We start from the raw sequence: 19,211 nt of genomic DNA on the forward strand, positions 1-19,211 counted from the left end.
TGTGCTCATTGTTTCGTACTTGTTACGGGTATATTAGGTTATGTTTTGCCACGTTTTGCCCAGAAATGGCTCAGAAAAGATTTCTGTACAGTGCTGAATTCAAATGAAAAGTGATCCAGTTTGCAAAAGTGAATGGAAATCATGCTGCTGAACGTAAGTTTGGTCCTCCTCCAACCGAGAAAACAATCCGAAACTGGCTATGGTTGGGAGTTTTGGTATTGATGAGGAGTTGTATAAATTTTATGATGAATAAAACTTGAGTTCAATAACTTTACGTAATACATTTTTTTTCAAATTTTGGGCCCCAAAATTAAGGTGCATCTTATACATGGGGAAATACAGTAAGTTAACTGTTAGGTATTTGAAAATTATGTGCAATGAATCTGTGAGATCAGTTGCACCTGACAGGGGGCTAAGTCCAGGACATCTCTGAATGAGAAGGTCTTAAAGATGCACTCACTTCTTGCTCCCTCTAAGATGGTTAGAGAATTCTACCCACTTTCACTGTTTTGGGATTGTGTGTGGTACTTTAATTTCTGAGTCAGCTGAAAAATCAACTTTATTTCTTTATTATGAAGAGTGAAGGAAATATGGCAGAACACTTCTTGGCTAATTGAGACCTCTGGTTTTTATTGGGGCAAGGCATCAGATAACACTGAATCCACTTCATGTTTTCTCAACTAGGCATCAGTTTATTTAGCTGAAATCTTAAGATGAACATCAAGTGACTGACATCCCTTCTTATTGCAACATTCAGTATTGTTTATTACAATAAAGAATGTATAGATATCAACAAGTAGGGAATGACCAAAGATATTATTGTATACCATCTTTATGGAAAATTGCACACAAGAGACTAAAGACTATCTCAAAATTTGGGAATATGCTGAAGTTATTATTATTATATATAAAGCATACTACAAAACACTACCTCAACAATTACCATAGCTATACAAAAAAGGCATTCCTCTGTGGAAAAGGATCAGAAGGAACAAAAACTAAAAGAAGCTAATGTGCTAATGTGTTAATATTCTGAGTGATTTTTATCAATTTTCGCTATCTGTTGTCATACTATTGTTTAAGAAAAAAAAAAGTAGGGCTGGCTGAGTGGCGCATTGGTTAAGAGTTGGCTTGGGATCACAAGCTCTGAGCTGCAGGCCCGCTGGTTCAGATCCCACATGGGCCAGTGACATTGCCCTCTACAGCTAAGATAATGAACAACAGCTCCACCTGGAGCTGGGCTGCCGTGAGTTGCCGGCGACGGCATAGGCTGCAGGGGGGCTGCAGTGGGCTGCTGTAAGCTACTGTGAGTGGCCGGCAGCCAGCGTGAGTGGCCAACAGTGTGAGCTGCCATGAGCTGCCATGAGCGGCCACCCAATGCCCAGCAACCTATCTGCCTCAGCCAGGAAGAGTGCAATGATCACAATACCAACATGGGCCAGTGAAGCAACGTCCTCCACAACTAGGCTGAAGAACAAAAGGACAGCAACTTGTCTGTTTCCCTTCCCTGATTCCCCAACCCTGTTCCCTCCCCCAATTCCCCCGATAGAATATATTTTTTTAAAGTATTGTGAAACTGTCACAATAAAGTGAGACATCATCCCATATGGGGCAACATCGCAACAACCATCATAAATGACACTTCTTCTTAGATATAGATGGAAAACACTGGGCTAAATAGCTTCATGCAGGACTAACTTCCTGGGTGGTGTTGTGGTGGTGGTGGTTTTATCTCTGGAGTTCTGTGCTCTTGGGAGGATTTATGCTTTTGCAGCTTTTCTGGAGGGTAGAATCAGCTCCCTCTGTTTGGTCAAATGTTCTAGCTTGACCACACCCCAAAGAAGAACACTACCCCTTAGGTAGTGCAAAGGGAGCTACAGGTGTGAGAGACACTTAGGAAGACATATTCTGGGCAAAGAGGGACCAGATCCATGGTATGGAATTCAAAGATGACTCTCCCATTTTCAGGCAAACATTTTGCCTCTTACCCATGATCTTACAACTTGTCTCTGTGTCCAGTGGTTGTAGATCTGACCTGTTTGGGCCCCACTTACCAAACCCACTTTTCCGAATCTATCCTCAGAGGAGGTGGCCTGTGTCGTCCCTTCTGAATGTGTGAAACACTGTGGCACTGAAGTTGGCTGCACAAACTATGCTTACCCAATGCTGGTGATGAACCTGATGCCTGATGGTAAGAAAATGTCCATGCTCAGATGAGTGAATGAATTTTTTAAAATGCGAAGATAGATTAGATGATAGATAGATAGAGATAGATAGATAGATAGATAGATAGACAGACAGACAGATATAGGTATAGATAACAGCACATTATTCAGCCTTAAAAAGGAAAGAAATGCTGCTGATTGTGACAACACAGCTGAATGAACCTGAAGGGCATTATGCTAAGTAAAATAAACCAGACACAAAATGACAAATACTTCATGATGTCACTTACATGTAGAATCTAAAGAAGTGAAACTCACAGAAACAGAGAGTAGTATGGTGGTTGCCAGAGGTTGAGAGTGGAGGAAATGGAAAAATATTGGTCAAAGGGTACAAACTTCCAGTGATAAAGTAAATAAGTTCTGGAGGCTTGATATACAGTATGGAGACTATAATTAATAATAGTGTATTGTATACTTGAAATTTGCTGAGTATTCTCACCACAAAACAAGAAAATGATAACTATGTGAGGTGATAGGTATGTTAATTAGCTTGATTGTGGTAATCACTTCACAGTATATACGTATATTAAATTATCATGTTGTATACAACTCAGGAGGGACCAGGTGATCTTGTCCTTTGGGCCCATCAAAGGTTAGCTAATGCTTCTGTGACCTTTCTCCTCCCTGACACACATAAACATTGTCAAGAGGAAGGGGGCATGACCCACAAGTGACATCACCCATCCACCTCATTCCATGCTTTGTCCTATGAAGTTTAGGGACATTATTAACAGGCAGGGGGAACCGCAGGATGAATTTGCCATAATATCTCAAAACTCTTTGTTCGGCTCATCAAGACTTCCTCAACAGAACCACCTACTAGGCTTTTTCCTCTCTAGTTCCCTAAGTCTACAGAAAGTCAAGAGTTCCTCCCCTCCCCCAAATACACTGTTTCCTCCTTCCAAATTCAGGTTCCAGCAAATGATCTCTAAGTTTATATTGAGAACTAAAATTCTATACTGGATTATTCTCCGATCACTAGGAAATATGCAGGAAATGCCACATATTGGTATGTGTTGATAAGTACATCAGTTAGTAAATGTTCCAGGTGACACTTTAACTTTGAATGACTCTCTGGTTCGGCAAGGCCCTTGTAGACCATCCAGCTTCTAACAAGTGCTTGCACCTCTTCCGGCCCTAGGACTGCGAGGTCTAATGCTGTCAGTCATGTTGGCCTCCCTCATGAGCTCCCTGACCTCCATTTTCAACAGCGCCAGCACCCTCTTCACCATGGACCTCTACACCAAGATTAGGAAGCAGGCATCAGAGAGAGAGCTCCTTATAGCTGGACGGTGAGAGAATCCTAGTTTCTGCATAAAATTTCTCTGGAAAAGTGGGAATACAGAAATGCAATAGAGCCTCCTCATCTTTGGGTTCAGAAAAACTAGTCAGAGTTTTACAATGGGTAAAGAGACATTCCAGGGCATTTAATCAAACTTTACCTCTTTCCAGATACAAAACTTGGGACCATACTTTTAAATCAAGTAGCTGTTTTTTTTCACTTTCAAATGCTTCTGATTGTCTATTATTCCTCTTCTCACATTCTCTCCTAATTATGTCTTCATAAAACTCTGACAATGTTTTTCATGGCATATAGCCTACTCTCGTAGGTTAATACATCATCTCTAGAAGTTTCCATGAAGGAAGTAACAGATTAGAGCCATTTACACACTATTGCAGAGGAGCTTACCAACTACATTCATTAAGAAATGGGGTGTCGAAATACAATATTATACAACATCAGTTTCAGGTGTACAGTGCAGTGATCAAGCCTCTTCCCCATCATATATATAGTCATGGGACGTGGAGTATAGTGTGGGAGTGGAGTCAACGGATTTGTAATAGATATGTATGATATTGGGGGGAAATGGGGCAGCAGATTGGGGGAAGAGGGGTTGTCACTTCGAGGGGTAAAAAGTATAACTATTGCACTGTGTTGTACAGCTGAAACTAATTCTAAAAAATGTGTATTTCATAATAAAAAATAATTTAATAAAAAAAAAGAAATGGGGTGTCAAAAAAACTGACTACCTATTTAAAAGATTGTGCTTTGTTGAAGACAGTGCAATTGCTTTGGTAAATTAAGCATTTGAGGGAGAAATTCCAAGGGCTCAATTGCTCCAGATCTTGGCTCTGGACAAATGCTACAGAAGAAGACCAGTAAGTCATCTATGTTTCTGTAGCAGAGAAAGTGTTGATCTAGAATTCAGTAGGCCCAAGATGCAGTAGTCCACTCTATTATAGGTTGAGATCCCCTTTAAGTCTCAATGATAATGAGTTTTTCTTTTCCTCTCTCTCTCTTCTTGAATACCTACTATTACCAGAATACAAATATGGAAAAAGGACACACATGTGAACAATAATTTCCTGCTTCAAGGATTTATACTTTTTGGGAGAAGATAAACAATTAAATATATTCTAGGAAGAAAAATAAAGCAAGATTAAAAGGCTACTTAAGACAAGTGCTCAGAGAGTCCTTCCTGAGGAGGTGACATTTGAGCAGAGCCCTTAGGGAACTATGAAGGGAGTCCCGTGGCTCTTTGGGGAGGGACAGGGAGTGCTGCATTCCTTCACAGTCATGTGTGCAGTGTGTGTGAGGACAGCAAGGGGTAAAGTTGGCCCATGAGGAGCAAGTGGGGGAGTGATAGGAAACGAGGTCAGAAAGTTAGCGGAGATGAAATCATAAAGGGCCATTTAAGCCATAACAGGACTTTGGATTTTATTCCATGTGGGGCTGAAAACAACTGAAGATAAGCAAGCAAAGGAGGCACATGATTTGCTTTCCAATGATAACAATAATGATAGCAGGTGTTATTTATTGAATCTTTACTGTGTTCTAGGCACTGTGCTTGGACATTCCATGGTTTATGACATTTAATTATTGCAAGGTTGCAGAGGTTTCGTAAAGTTTAAAGGGATCATTGAGCCTCAATTTCCTGCCCAAATGCTTTTCCCCAGTTCTTCTGATCCCCACCTCTCTGATTCAGGTGAACACAGACAAATGATGACCTTTTACAGACAGTCCAATAAATTATTATTGTTTGTTTATTCATACAACAAGCACAGAATATTGTGAAGTTTTAAAAAGTGAATTAGTCATGCGCTCTGGACTCCTGAAGCTTCTAATAGATTTTTCCTGCATATCAATATTTTAACCAATTCTTTCTACCTGCCAAAGTACTCAAGTAGTAAACTGCACAAATTAGATTTCTGGCCAATCAACTCAGCATTCTGGGAGAGGGTATATTTTCATCCTTACCTGTGCAAACTGACTGTTTCTCTCAAGCTAGGAAAAATTACCAAATTGGGACTCTGCTTTCTTTATCATACAAATAATTACTTAAAAATAGTGTTGTGTTTTTTTCTATTGACATGTTGCATTAGAGATATTAATCAGTTGCTGACATTTGAACTTTCCATGAATGGATATTTAATCTCACATTTGAAACTATTATGACTAATTACAGACAAGCAATTGCTTTACTGGCATTTCACTAACAGATAATCATTAAGCATGTCATGGCATGAGGTCAAGGAGCTTGCTTTTCTTTGGAAAGCCATTAAATGACCACAAGAATGAATTCAAGAACTAAAACACAATGGACGTACCAGTAATGTTTCTGTTTAATATTTAAATCATCTTGTTCTTTTTGCAGGCTATTTATCATTCTATTAATTGTCATCAGCATTTTGTGGGTACCATTAGTACAGGTCTCTCAAAATGGACAACTGTTCCATTACATGGAATCAATTTCTAGCTACCTGGGGCCTCCAATTGCAGCTGTCTTCCTGCTTGCCATCTTCTGTAAAAGAGTCAATGAACAGGTAAGTGAAAATTGGGAAAATTTTCCTGCTGGAGTGAGAAAATTTTATTTCTTTCATTGGTGAAAAAAAATGCATTCTTTTCACCCAATTTTTACAACTCAAGGCCCATCTACAAAGGTCTGACAATTAAGTTCACGAACTTGTTGCAACAATGTTGATTACCTTTTTTGATATCAGAAGGGTTATTCATTATGAATTTGTACCAGTTGGACAAACAATTAACCAAGTTTACTATTTGGAAGTGCTGAAAAGACTGCATGAAAAAGTTAAACAACCTGAACTTTTCACCAGCAATTCATGGCTCTTGCATAATGACAATGTACCAGCTCACACAGCATTGTCTGTGAGGGAGTTTTTAGCCAGTAAACAAATAATGATATTGGAACACCCTCCTTACTCATGTGATCTGGCCCCCAATGACTTCTTTCTTTACCTGAAGATAAAGGAAATATTGAAAGGAAGACATTTTGATGACATTTTCAGGACATGAAGGATACTATGATGACAGCTCTGATAGCCATTTCAGAAAAAGAGTACCAAAATTGTTAAATTGCTTTGAAGCATGGACTAGACACTGGTGTGGGTTCATAGCTTTCCAAGGGGAGTACTTCAAAGGTAACCATAGTGATATTCAGCAATGAGGCATGTAGCACTTTTTTTAGGATGCGTTCGTGAACTTAATTGTCATGCCTTGTAATTTCAATTGTGGTCAGCCACAATTCCTGATTTTTACTGAAGTGTGTAAATACATAGTGCACACTCATAAGACAGACTTTATATATCTTACAAAATATTATATACATACATGGCACAGTGCTAAGGGACACAAGTTTTGGAGTAAGACTGCCAGGATCCATTCCTGGCTCTACCACTTAATATTTATGTGATCTTATGCAAGCCATCTGACTCTCTGTAACATGAAGATAATCACAGTGTCTACCTTATAGGAGTGTTATGAGGATTAAAAGATTTTTAAAATGTGAAGTGTTTAGAGGAAAACCTACCACATTAATTATAGTTCAAAATATGTTATACCCCATTATATGTATATGTATACATATATTTGATTATCATGAACTATATATATTTAATCCCTAATTGTTCCCAGGTGTTAGCTTTATTATTATAATTTTCAGATGAGGAACAGGTGCAGGAGGTTAATATCATGTGCTCTCCACATGTCCACATGTTACTTAATATTAGTAAGTGGGATCTTGGGATTCAGACTCAGGTCTTTCTCCATCCAAAGCTCATACTCTTAATCTCTACGTAATACTATTTCCCTTAAACATAACATCTTGATCAGGGGAACAGGGAGCACATGCTTCCACCCCCATCACTTCTCAGAGAAAAACAAATGCTTTTAATTGTCAAAAGCTAAGTAGAACTATCATAACTATATAACATCAACTCTGTAAATTATATAAAATAAGCCATAGTTCTGTTTATGCTACAAAATAAATCACAAGTTTTTAGATCTATATATAAAATAAAGGTCAAAGTAAACTTAAGCTTAGGTCAGAGTAGACAGTACAGGTTTCCCTTGCTACCCAAAAGTAGAATGTCTCTATGAAAACTTTCCTAAGCCAAAATGGCATAAAGTGAAGAAATATTTACCATTAATTTATATGGAAAAAACTTTTTAAAACATTTTCAGACCCCCCAAAAATATCCTCCCTTAGTCTTTTCTGATACATTAGGACACATCTTACTAACTGGTGCACAAAATAAATCAAGATAAAGCACAGATACTCAAAGCTATGATGGCTTGGAGCTGAGAAGGTGAGTGTGGTTCCCAGGAAAGGAGCTTGGTGGGGCCACTCTCGTTGCTCTGGTGCTCGCTGTCTCTATAAAATGGCTTGCTGAAAAACACACTGAACGTTGTTTTCGCTTTTTATTTTTTCATAAAAGTGAAAATCTTCAGATTTCTTCCGGTTAATGAAAACAGGTGGTAATGTAAGTCTTTTGTAAAAAACAAAGTAGCGCATAACACAAACTTTCGAAAAGCAGAGAATACCTGTGGTGTCCTGGAGTTGGAGAATCAACAGTGCGACGGCGTTTCAGAACCATGGAGAGCAACAGCCCACTAGAAGCACACATACTGGCACATTTTCCCTACTTCGGCGACCATGTGTGCAAGGTTAGCCGTTTGTTGGTTCTTAGTGAAGAATGCCGGTAGGATGATAATTATGACCTACTAGACCAAGCTTTTCACCTTTTCTAAGTACCCTGATTTTGTTCTTATTTCTTTTGCAGGGAGCCTTCTGGGGTCTCATCATTGGACTGGTGATGGGCCTCATTCGTATGATTGCAGAGTTTACCTATGGAACAGGGAGTTGCTTGGCTGCCAGTGACTGTCCCAAAATTATCTGTGGAGTGCACTATCTGTACTTTGCCATGATTCTCTTTCTTGTTTGCTTACTGGTCATCCTGGGAATTTCCCTGTTAACAGAACCCATTCCTGATATACATGTGAGTAATGAGTAGTAGATATATGTTCATTTTAAAATAAGAGTTCTTTGCCTTCTAAAGCTTCAACTGTGTACAAGTCCCAGGTAACAGAATCAGCACCAGGAGCACTAGGAGAAACTTAAGAGATTATCATGCAGTCATTCAACAAAACAACAGTTTGCACCCAATATGTGTAAAGCACTGGTGAATTAAGAAATATGCGATTAAGAAATGGGCTTCATCCTCAAATAACTCCACAATGCATTTGGGAGGCAAATCTATACCTTTGTTATAGGATATCAGGAACTGAGTAATTAGTGTTGCTTAAGAGACTGGAAAATACTTCAAAGCAGAGCTGTCATCTGGGCTGGGCCTATTTGGGGGCAATAGAATTTAATGTACAGCACAAACACTGACACAGAAATTTTTCAAAAGGCTCATGGTATCAGGGGCAGAAAAAAGAAAAATAGAACAATCAGATATATTTTTTGCCTTTAAAATTGGCAAAAAAGGTTTAATATGAATATGTACAATATTGGTGAAGATGTTGAAAAATACCCGCTCTCCAAAACTGATGGTGAATGTATGAATTTTATAATATGTAGGAGAGCAATTGAGCAGTATTTATCAATTTTAAAGTTCTCATACCCTATGAGTCAACAATCCCATTTCTAAGAGCTTATTATATGGAAATACTTGTATAAGTAGGAAAAATATAGGTATAAAGATTTTCTCTGCAAAAGTCTTCTAATAGAAAAAAATGGAGACAACTCAAATTTCTATTGCTAGTGAAATGGGTACACAGTAATAGCACATTAAATATTATGCTGTTCAAAAACCTGAGGAGCTCTGTTACTTGTTTTTTAAATGTCTATGATATGGTTAAGTGGAGGAAAATACTTGCAGAATAATATAGTATTGTATAATATCACTTCTTGATAACAAAGTACTTGTAAGTAGATATATGTATATTTGTCAAAGAATAGAAAAAAATCTTAAAGCATATACACCAGAAACTTTCAATAAGAGGTTCCCCCCAGAGAAGCACTAAGAGGTCCAAAAAATATTAGTCTTTTTTAAAATTTAAATATTGCTTGAATAACTAATATTTTTGAGTTAATTACTAACATGTATATAACTTTTATTTGTTTTGCATTTGTCACTCATAACATTTGAAACAATACTTATTTGTATATTTCCTTGAGGAGTGGCAAATAGATTATATATGGATGGGGAAATCTGAAACACACAAGTGGTTCAAATTACTTTACCAAGGACACACCATAATTCATAACTAAATATTTATACTGATTATTAGGAGTGCAATGAAAGAATACTAGAAAACATATTACTATTTTCAAAAAAGTAAATATAAATATTAAACTCATTTGTACCAATAGAAATGGCCATAATTAATTATTAACTTTTAGGAAAAAAAGTGTCTGAAAGACCAGTGAGATCATTTATCTAATTTATGTTTATGTTTCATTAATATACTGTGAGGTTTGAACTTTCAAAATGGACTTATAAAAATCAAGTCATTACAGAGAAAGTCATGAGTAGTGTTGTGATCATAATCTAACAGTGCAGTAAAGATAAATCTCAGGATGATCTTTTTTGGCAAGACTAGAAAGCACTTGGAGTCCCAATAACAGATTTTAACAAAGAAAAGTAATGTAGTAGAAGAAATGCCATGATTAAGAACCTTATGAAGCTATAATTAAGAATCTTAGTGATAAGGTGAAGCATATGCTTGTTATATCAACAACAAGTAAGAAAGCCGATTACAAATTCTAGTAAATCTGCACAAGAAAGTCATGGGTCAAATATGAGGCCAGTTAAAATGAAGCATGGCTTTGAGCATATGATGGAAACAATTTAAAAACCCATTTGACACTTGGAATAATTTCCTTAGAATGACCTAGAGATGTTCTGGATCTATGGCACACACACACAAAAAACGTTACATAATAACATGAGTGCTATTTATCTTCAATTTTTTAAAAAATTGGGGATTTGGGGGAGGGGAACAGTGTTGGGGAATTAGGGAGGGGAACAGCCAAGTTGTTGTTCTTCAATCTTAGTTGTGGAGGGTGCCAGTTGCAATCTGGCTGCCCATGGGCAGCTCGTGGCCTCTAAGCTCAAGGTGCTGTGTTCAATCTTAGTTGTGGGTGGTCGTAGCCACCATCCCAGGTGGGAGTCCAACCCGGAGCCTTGTTGTTAAGAGCTCATGCTCTATCCACTGAGCCATCCAGGTGGCAGTTCAGCTCAAGGTACCAAGTTCAGTCTTAGTTGCAGGCAGGCATAGCCCACCATCAAACAGGCAGTGTTGTTGTTAGCATGTGCTCTCACCAGCTTAGCCATCCTGCCACCTGTTGGCAATTCAGCAGCAACTCAGGTCGGGTGCAGGGTCACTGCTCATGTGGGAATCGAACCCGTGGCCCTGTTGCTCAGAGCTCATGCTCTTAAGCTAAATCTTAACCAACTGAGCCACTTGGCCAGCCCTATCTTCAAATTTTTTAATCAACATACAGACTAAGCATGGAAATCTTAATTATATTTAAGGAAAATGATTAAAATTCTATAAAGTTTGACAGTTTTAAAATAAATATAAAGTTCACAGAAGTTTGGATGTGGGCTGGGAAACAGATGTGTAAGGGTATAAACTGCTATTGGAACTCAGTGATAGTACATAGATACTATCTAAACGTGATGGATTCAGAAATGGAACTAAAGAAAATGTTTAAAGTTATAAAAGTAACCAGTAAACAAACTGAAAGTAATAATGATGTAGCTCATCGCAGTTGAATGATAAGGACAATGAGTGAAGCCAGGGTATAGTGTAAGTTAGATAAATCTTTGACTTTTATGAAATTATAAATCCAGAAGTAGGAGCTTTAAACACATTATTTAACAGTTTTTAATAACTACCAGAAGAGTTAAAACCAGAAATAATTTTAAATGGTTAATGTGTTTTCATGACTGAGTATGGTAGAAGACATTTTCTTTATTATCTATACTCTTCTGTGCTGTATGATTTTTTTGCACTGTACAATAAACAAATGTACATTATTGTAAATGTTTGCTCATCACTAATACGCTTGTCAATGGTCTCTGGTTAGCTGTATCGCCTGTGCTGGACTCTTCGGAACAGTACAGAGGAACGAATTGATTTAGATGCAGAAGAGAAAAGACATGAAGAAGCTGATGATGGTATTGATGAAGGTAATATCTGGTTTACACTTGGTTTTCATGTAGAAACTCTATGTACCTGAATTGGTTAAGTGTTTTGTTTTGTTTTTTTAATGACACTAAATTCAGTTTCTGAAAAAGCTGTTAGATTTATGGCAAACTAAAACTTTAAAATCTTACCTTCCTAACAAGCAAGACAATTGGTTACATATGAAATCTCCTTGTTCAATCTGCCTCTCCATCAGTCTGTCTATCCATCTATCATCCATTCATGGATCTGTGTTTCAGCTCAAGGTGAAAATCAATTCCAATCTCTCCACATATTAAATGTTCAACAAATGAATCTTGATTGACTGTGATTAAGCCTCTAGCCTCACCCTCTCCAACCTTATTTCTTAGTATTCTCTCCAATACACATTCCATTCCAACCAGGCAGATTTCTTCATTTTTCCCGCACATATACTAAGCTCCCCAGAATATTTCTACCTCTTCTCCAAGAGGAAAAAAACCTTATTTTTTGTAACTAAGTTCTAATCTCATTTCCTTCATGAAAATTTCTCCAGCATCCATCCCCAAGACTCTTTGTTTACCTGATATTTTTTAAATTGCTGACCCAAGTTTAGCACTTGAGGACATGTTGTCTTGAACTGTACACTAATTGTTTTGTTTGGTTTTGGGTTCTTCAAATTCAAGGAAGGATCAATGCTTCCTACTCCTTTGAGATTTTTCTATCAGTGCTCCTGAGAAAAACTGGTCTGTAATTTTCCCTTTTTGTACTTAGTCTTTGCCTGGTCTTGATATTAAGATCATAGTGATCTATAGAATAAATGGGAAAATAGCCTTTTTTCCATTTTATGGAGATATTTTAATAATATTGAAATGATATCTCCATCAAAATCTTGGTATTTTGCTAATAATATTGCTAAGGACTGGTGAATTTCTGTGTGTGTGTGAGTGAGAAAGAGGGATTTTAAACTACTAATTAAATTTATATAAAGCCTATAGAACTATTTAGAATTTTCATTTCTTTATTAATCAATTTTGGAAAATTATATATTTCTAGGATTGTGACCATTTCATACACACAATAAATATATTGACATAAAGTTATTCATAATATGTATTTATTGTTTTTCCATCCTTACTTCCATAATTATCTCTTCCCTTTAATTCCTAATGTAATTTCTTTGTGATTTCTCTTTTTTCTTGATACATCTCACTAAAGACTTGTTTATTTTACTTTTCTCAGAGAATCAGCTTTTGTCTTTGTTTTTTCTTTCCATTATCATCTTTCTTTGCTATTTCATTAGTTTCTGTTCTCATATGTATACCCTACCATTTACATTATTTGGGCTTATTCTGTGGGTTATGTTTTCTAACTTAAATTGAGTATTAGTTCATTAATTTTCAGCTTTTCTTATAATGTAAATAACTAAGGTTACACATTTCCCTCAAAGTAATGCTTTTGCTGCATCTCAATGCTTTTAATTTGTAGAATTTTCTTTACCATTTATTTCTAAGTATAGTCCTACTTTCATTATGGTTTTTCATAGACATTTGAGCTTGAAAGTATGTTTTAAATTTTCTAATGCTGCAACAAAAAGCCTTGTACTTAAGGAATATATATATATATATATATATATATATATATATATACGATTTTATTGGGGAATTGGGGGAGGGGAACAGCGTTGAGGAATCGGGGAAGGGGAACAGACAAGTTGCTGTCATTTTGTTCTTCATAGGACATTGCTTCACTGGCCCATGTTGGTATTATCATTGCGCTCTTCCTGGGTAAGGCAGTCACTCGCCGGCCATTGGATGGCTTCTAACGGCGGCTCACGACAGCTCACAAAAGCTCACACCAGCTGATGGCCAGCTCCACTGCAGCCTACGCCTTCGCCGGCGATTCATGGCAACCCAGCTCCAGGTCGAGCTGTTGTTCACCATCTTAGCTGTAGAGGGCACCAGCGTCACTGGCCCTCATGTGGGATCCAAACCAGAGTCCTGCTGCTCAGAGCTGGCATCCCAAGCCAACTCTTAACCAACACGCCACTCAGCCGGCCCTTAAGGCTTATATTTTTGCCAGTGCAATTTTGAGATAGATTTTTGAGAAGTTTGAGTTTTGGGTCAAAAGATTAATGTCTATGCAATTTTGCTATGTACTGCCAAATTTCCCTCCATAGGAGTTATCATGTTTTCCTGGTAAACAATGTGTGAGAGTGCCTGCTTCCACATAGGCTCGCTAATACAGTATATTATGAAACTTTTGAATTTTTGCCACTGATAGATGAGTAGTGGTATCTCAATGTGGCTTAAATTTCTCTTTTTTGAGTGAATTTAAGAATTATCTTTTTCTTTGAACTCTTTGTTTATCTCTCTAGTATGTTTACATAGGGTTGTTGGTAGTCTTTTCTCTATTTCGAGAAACGCATTAATATTAAGGATATTAAACCCTTTGTGATATAAGATGCAAATGTTTTTCCACAGTTTATCACTTCCTTTTATATACTTTGTTTTTACTTTATGCCATGCAAAAGTTTTCCATTTTTCTATAATCAATGTTGTCTATATTTTCTCAGGGATTCCTCTAACACTTAGAAGTGGTTGTAATCATTCTTTACAGTAGTCTATACTACATTGACAGGAGTTTATTTCCCATGTTCTGTGATCATGTGTTTGTCTTCCTTTGTTTTAGATAATCCTGAGGAAACTCGTGGATGTCTCAAGAAGGCTTATGACTTATTCTGTGGTTTGCAGAAGAAAGGCCCCAAGCTGAGCAAAGAGGAGGAAGAAGCCCTGAAGAAGAAGCTGACAGACACATCTGAGAAGCCATTATGGAGGACTGTAGTGAACATCAATGCCATCCTTCTCCTGACAGTGGCAGTTTTTGTCCACGGCTATTTTGCCTGAACTTTATCTCAGCCACTAGAATATTTATTAAGCAAAGGATATTATTGATCTTTAGAGTTTGTTGTATCACAAAATGCAGATAAGCAGTTGGTAATTTTATCCAATGAGATGACTATGGACCTGACTTTTAGCTTTTGTTGTTCCTTTATGTCAAAAAATAAAGAAAAACAGTTGATCGTTTAGAAAGCCAGTGAACTGACTTCATATGTGTGTATAAACTAGGAGCATTTGAATCTAAATTCTTTTTTCTAATATCTCACCAAGTAGATTGCCCTATGTTACAATTGATTTCTGGGGCTGGCCAAGTGGCAGTTGGTTAAGAGATGGCATGGGATGCCAGCTCTGTGCAGCAGGGACCCAGTTCAGATCCCACCTGAGGGCCAGTGACACTGCCCTCTACAGCTAAGGTGGTGAACAACAGTTCAATCTGGAGCTGGGCTGCTGGGAGTCGCTGGTGACGGCGTAGGCTGCAGCCCCTGCTGTAGTGGGCTGCCATAAGCTACTGTGTGTGGCCAGCAGCCAACGTGAGCGGCCTGCAGCTGGTGTGAGCTGCCAAGAGCCGCTGTGAGCGGCTGTCTAGAGGCCGGCAACTGATCTGCCTCACCCAGGAAGAGTGTAATGATAATACCAATATGGGCCAGTGAGGCGACGTCCTCCACAACTAGACTGAAGAACCAAAGAACAGCAACTTGTCTACTCCCCTTCCCTGATTCCCCAACACTGTTCCCCTCTCCCAATTCTCCAATAAAATCTTTAAAAAAAAACTGATTTCTGCAATTTCCAGAGATTTCAACTTAGAAGAACTGCCTCTTTCAACTCCGCCTTACCTAGTAGCTCCTCATTATAAAACAGCGATTTTCTCCTCCAATCTTCACATCACTCATCTCAAGAATTCAGAAAATATAAATATTTCCTAATAGTTGAGGGAAGGTGATCTGGAAATGCCTGTTGTGAATATTTTTTTGAATTCCCTGGAAATTATTAGCTTATGCCTTAAAGCCATCGCCCACTAAATGATAGCACATTAAGCTACTGATTTTTAAAGCTACTTTATTAAAATATAATTCACATGCAATAAAATGCATCTAATTTAAAGTGCACAATTCAGCATATTTTAGGATAGTCACAGTTTTGCAACAATTACAACCTAATTTTAGATATTAACATTAATTTATTTATTGGCATTGTCACTTGAATATATGTATTTTTGTCTTTATTTCTGTTATTTTGACATTCTGAATGACAGTTGTCTCTATGTAGGATTATATATAAGTTAAAAACACACCATTTTAGAAGTAAATCAACAAATTAAAATGTTTTTTATAAATTGCATAAGAAACACCTATCTGTGTGTGATATTGTTATGAAAATTCAAACAAAATTCTATAGAATTAAACATAATACTCTGCACTGACAATTATCTTTCCCATATACTCCCACTAACTTCCCAGAGGAATAACTGTAAGTTTAAAGCTTATCTTGAAGTAATTTTTCCAGTTATTTGCATACATATTAGAACTAGAACATACACATCTTTACATAATGCAATCTTACTTTATGTGTTGTTCCATGACTGGCTTTTCCATATAAAATTTATCTTGGAGACTTTTGCCTATTAGTGCATATAGGTATCCCCTCCTCCTTTTTAATAGTTACACATTATTCCACATAATTATTTACTATAATTTGACCATTTCTCTACTGAGAAACATTCACATTGTTTTCAATTATTTGCTATTATCAACAATACTTGACTGACATACTGTATATTCACCTTTTGGCACATTAGATAGTTTTATTTTCTTTAATGATTGATTCCTATAAGTAAAATATTGGGTCGAAGGGTATAAACATTTAATACTTTGATAAAATTTAAAAATTTGTGCTCCAAAAAGAATTCACCAATTTATAGCCTCACCATCACTGTATGTACGGAAGTTCCTATTTACTCACATCCTTAATTACAGAGTATATTATAAATCATAATTAATGTTTGCCAATTTGATGACTGGAAAAACTTTTATTTTTTAAATTCGTGTTTCTCCAGTTATTACTGAGATTGTATGTACTTACGTAGAACTGCTTTTGCTGCATTCTATAAGTTTTGTATGTTGTCTTTCCATTTTCATTTGTTTCAAGATATTTTTGATGTCCCTTTTTTTTTTTTAGTTGGGGAGATGGGAACAGTGCTGGGGAATTGGGGGAAGGGGAACAGACAAGTTGCTGTTGTTTTGTTCTTCAGTCTAGTTGTGGAGGACGTTGCTTCACTGGCCCAAGTTGGCACCATCATTGCGCTCTTCCCGGGCAAGGCACATCAGTCACCGGCTTCTGGACGGCCGCTCACTGCGGCTGCTGGCCGCTCACGCTGGCTGCTGGCTACATACGGTAGCCCATGGCAACCCACTGCCACAGGGGCTGCAGCCTACGCCGTCACCGGCAACTCATGGCAGCCCAGCTCCAGGTTGAGCTGTTGTTCAGCATCTTAGCTGTAGAGGGCAGTGTCACTGGCCCTCATATGTGGGATCCGAACCGGGGCCCTCTGGCATCCCAAGCCAGTTCTTAACCATCGCGCCACTCGGCTGGCCCACTCTATGCCTTTTGATCATAGAATTTAATCCATTTTCATTAAAAGTAAAAACTACAGGCACACTGGCAGTTGCAAGGGCCCTGGATGCTGGTGTACTCTACCGTGGCTGCTAGGTCTTGCCACAGTTGCAAGGAAGTGGAAGCCAGTGCCAGGAGACAGGATACAAGCATGTTGGTGCACAGTTGGAGGGGCTAGCTGCAGGTGAGCCCAGTGGTGCATTTCAGCAACAGGAGACAGGGCTGGATCCAGGCCCACAATCAGCTGTGGGGGCCCTAGCTGTCAGCATGCATTTCTGTGGCTGCAGGATCTTGCCACAGGTGTGCACATGGCAGTGGAGGTCAGCTGCCAGGATCTAGGCTGGCGTCTTGCACTCATACACAGTCACAGAATACTGGGTTTGCTGCCAGTGCAGGTCCTGGATTCCAACAGTGGTAGGTAGGGGCTGGTGTTAGGGAGCCAGGGGGGATTCAGGTGGCTGTCATCAGTGAATACAAATACCTGTGGGGAAAAAACTGATGAAATCTGCAGGGGGCCTTAGACGCTGTGCTGGTCTTTGGTTTCTTCAGTTTTGAAAGCTGCTGGGATCCTCTGCAGAGCAGGTCACTGGAAACGACAGTTGTTCCCATACTGCGGCTGAAACTGGTAAACTCTGCTTTTTTTTTTTCTGGTTCCTAGCTGTCATAACTCAGCTTTCTAGGACTCTGGGTGGGATAGAAACAAAGGAGCTCCTTCATGCAGTACCCTAAAGAATAAGAAAGCTGCTTGCTCACCCCACTCTCCCTTTTCCAGGAAGGGAACTCTTTCTAGCTGTAGGAACCTCTTGTCTCTGAGCAATGCCAGCTTTGGAATGGGATGATGCAAGGCAAAAAGAAACTGTTCCCCTGATATCATGCTTATCTATTACAATTCCATTGATTCCATTCCCACTCTCTACTCCATGTCCCGTGACTATATGTATATATAATTATAGCTGACATACAGTATAATTCAACATCAACTTCAGAAATACAGTGTTGTGGTCAGGCCTCTACACCGACTATGAAGTGGTTCAGCTTTTGTTTGAAAAAAAAAAAGAAACTGTTCCTTATTCCCTTTGTATGCAGTTATTCTCAGGTTTTTTCGTTCCACTGTGTTGCTAACATTTCTTAAGTGGACTCCAGAGCTCTCCCAGAGCTGTTTTTGTTCATGGATAGCTGTGTAATTGCTGATCTTTGTGAGGGGATTGGAGGCTGGGGTCTCCTACTCCACCATCTTGATGATGTCACTTTTTCCCTCTTCTGTTCACTTTTCTTCAGTTTTTCTTTCTTTTCCTCAAAGTTGACAATTTTAATTGTCCTATATTCAAGTTCACTGGTTCTAGCTCCTGCCCACTCAAATTTGCTGTTGAACCTCTCTAGAGAATTTTCCATTTTGACTATTGTGCTTTTTCAGCTCCAGAATTTGTTTGATTCCTTTTAATAATTTCTATCCCTTAATTAATATTCTCATTTTATTCATACACTGTTTTTATAATTTCATTTAGGTTTTTTATTTGTCCATGTTTTCCTTTAGCTCTTTGAGTATATTTAAGGCAGTTGTTTGAAAGTATTCATCTATAATTGCAATGTATGAACCTCCTCAGCAACAGTTTGTCCTTTTTTCCTTCCCTTTGAATGGGTCATACTTTCATCTTTCTTTGGGTGTCTTGGAATTTTTGTTTTTTTATAAAAACTAGACATTTGACTATGATATTGTGGTAACTCTGGAAATCATTTTCTCTCCCTTCACTATGTTTGCTCTTTTACTGGTCATTGAAGACTGTAGTAATTCACTTGTTTAGTGATCTTCCCAAAATTATAAAACCATATTCCTTGTTGATGTAGTCATAGAACCTTCTGTTTCTTAGCTTTCATTCTTCTGTTCCTCAGATATTGTTTTGGTAGTGATTTCCTTGAATGCCAGGAGCTCTCCCCAATCTTTGCAAATTGACTCTGTTCTGGGGCCCTCCTTCAACTTCAACTATCCAGGCTTGCACTGAG

The 19,211-nt window shown here is 38.1% G+C and overlaps 1 protein-coding gene across 1 annotated transcript in view; it reads left to right on the forward strand.

The window, feature by feature from the left end:
• Positions 1-14,606, forward strand: part of LOC109383037 (low affinity sodium-glucose cotransporter) — a 38,565-nt gene extending 23,959 nt beyond the window's left edge. The window contains exons 10-15 of the mRNA XM_019643046.1: positions 2,084-2,191; positions 3,367-3,517; positions 5,882-6,050; positions 8,307-8,522; positions 11,624-11,726; positions 14,392-14,606. Of these exons, the coding sequence (XP_019498591.1) occupies positions 2,084-2,191; positions 3,367-3,517; positions 5,882-6,050; positions 8,307-8,522; positions 11,624-11,726; positions 14,392-14,606 (962 nt within the window). The remainder of the gene's footprint in view (positions 1-2,083; positions 2,192-3,366; positions 3,518-5,881; positions 6,051-8,306; positions 8,523-11,623; positions 11,727-14,391) is intronic.
• Positions 14,607-19,211: the final 4,605 nt, after the last annotated feature.

The sequence above is a fragment of the Hipposideros armiger genome, unplaced genomic scaffold (genome assembly GCF_001890085.2).
Source record: "Hipposideros armiger isolate ML-2016 unplaced genomic scaffold, ASM189008v1 scaffold_75, whole genome shotgun sequence".
NCBI classification, from domain to species: domain Eukaryota; kingdom Metazoa; phylum Chordata; class Mammalia; order Chiroptera; family Hipposideridae; genus Hipposideros; species Hipposideros armiger.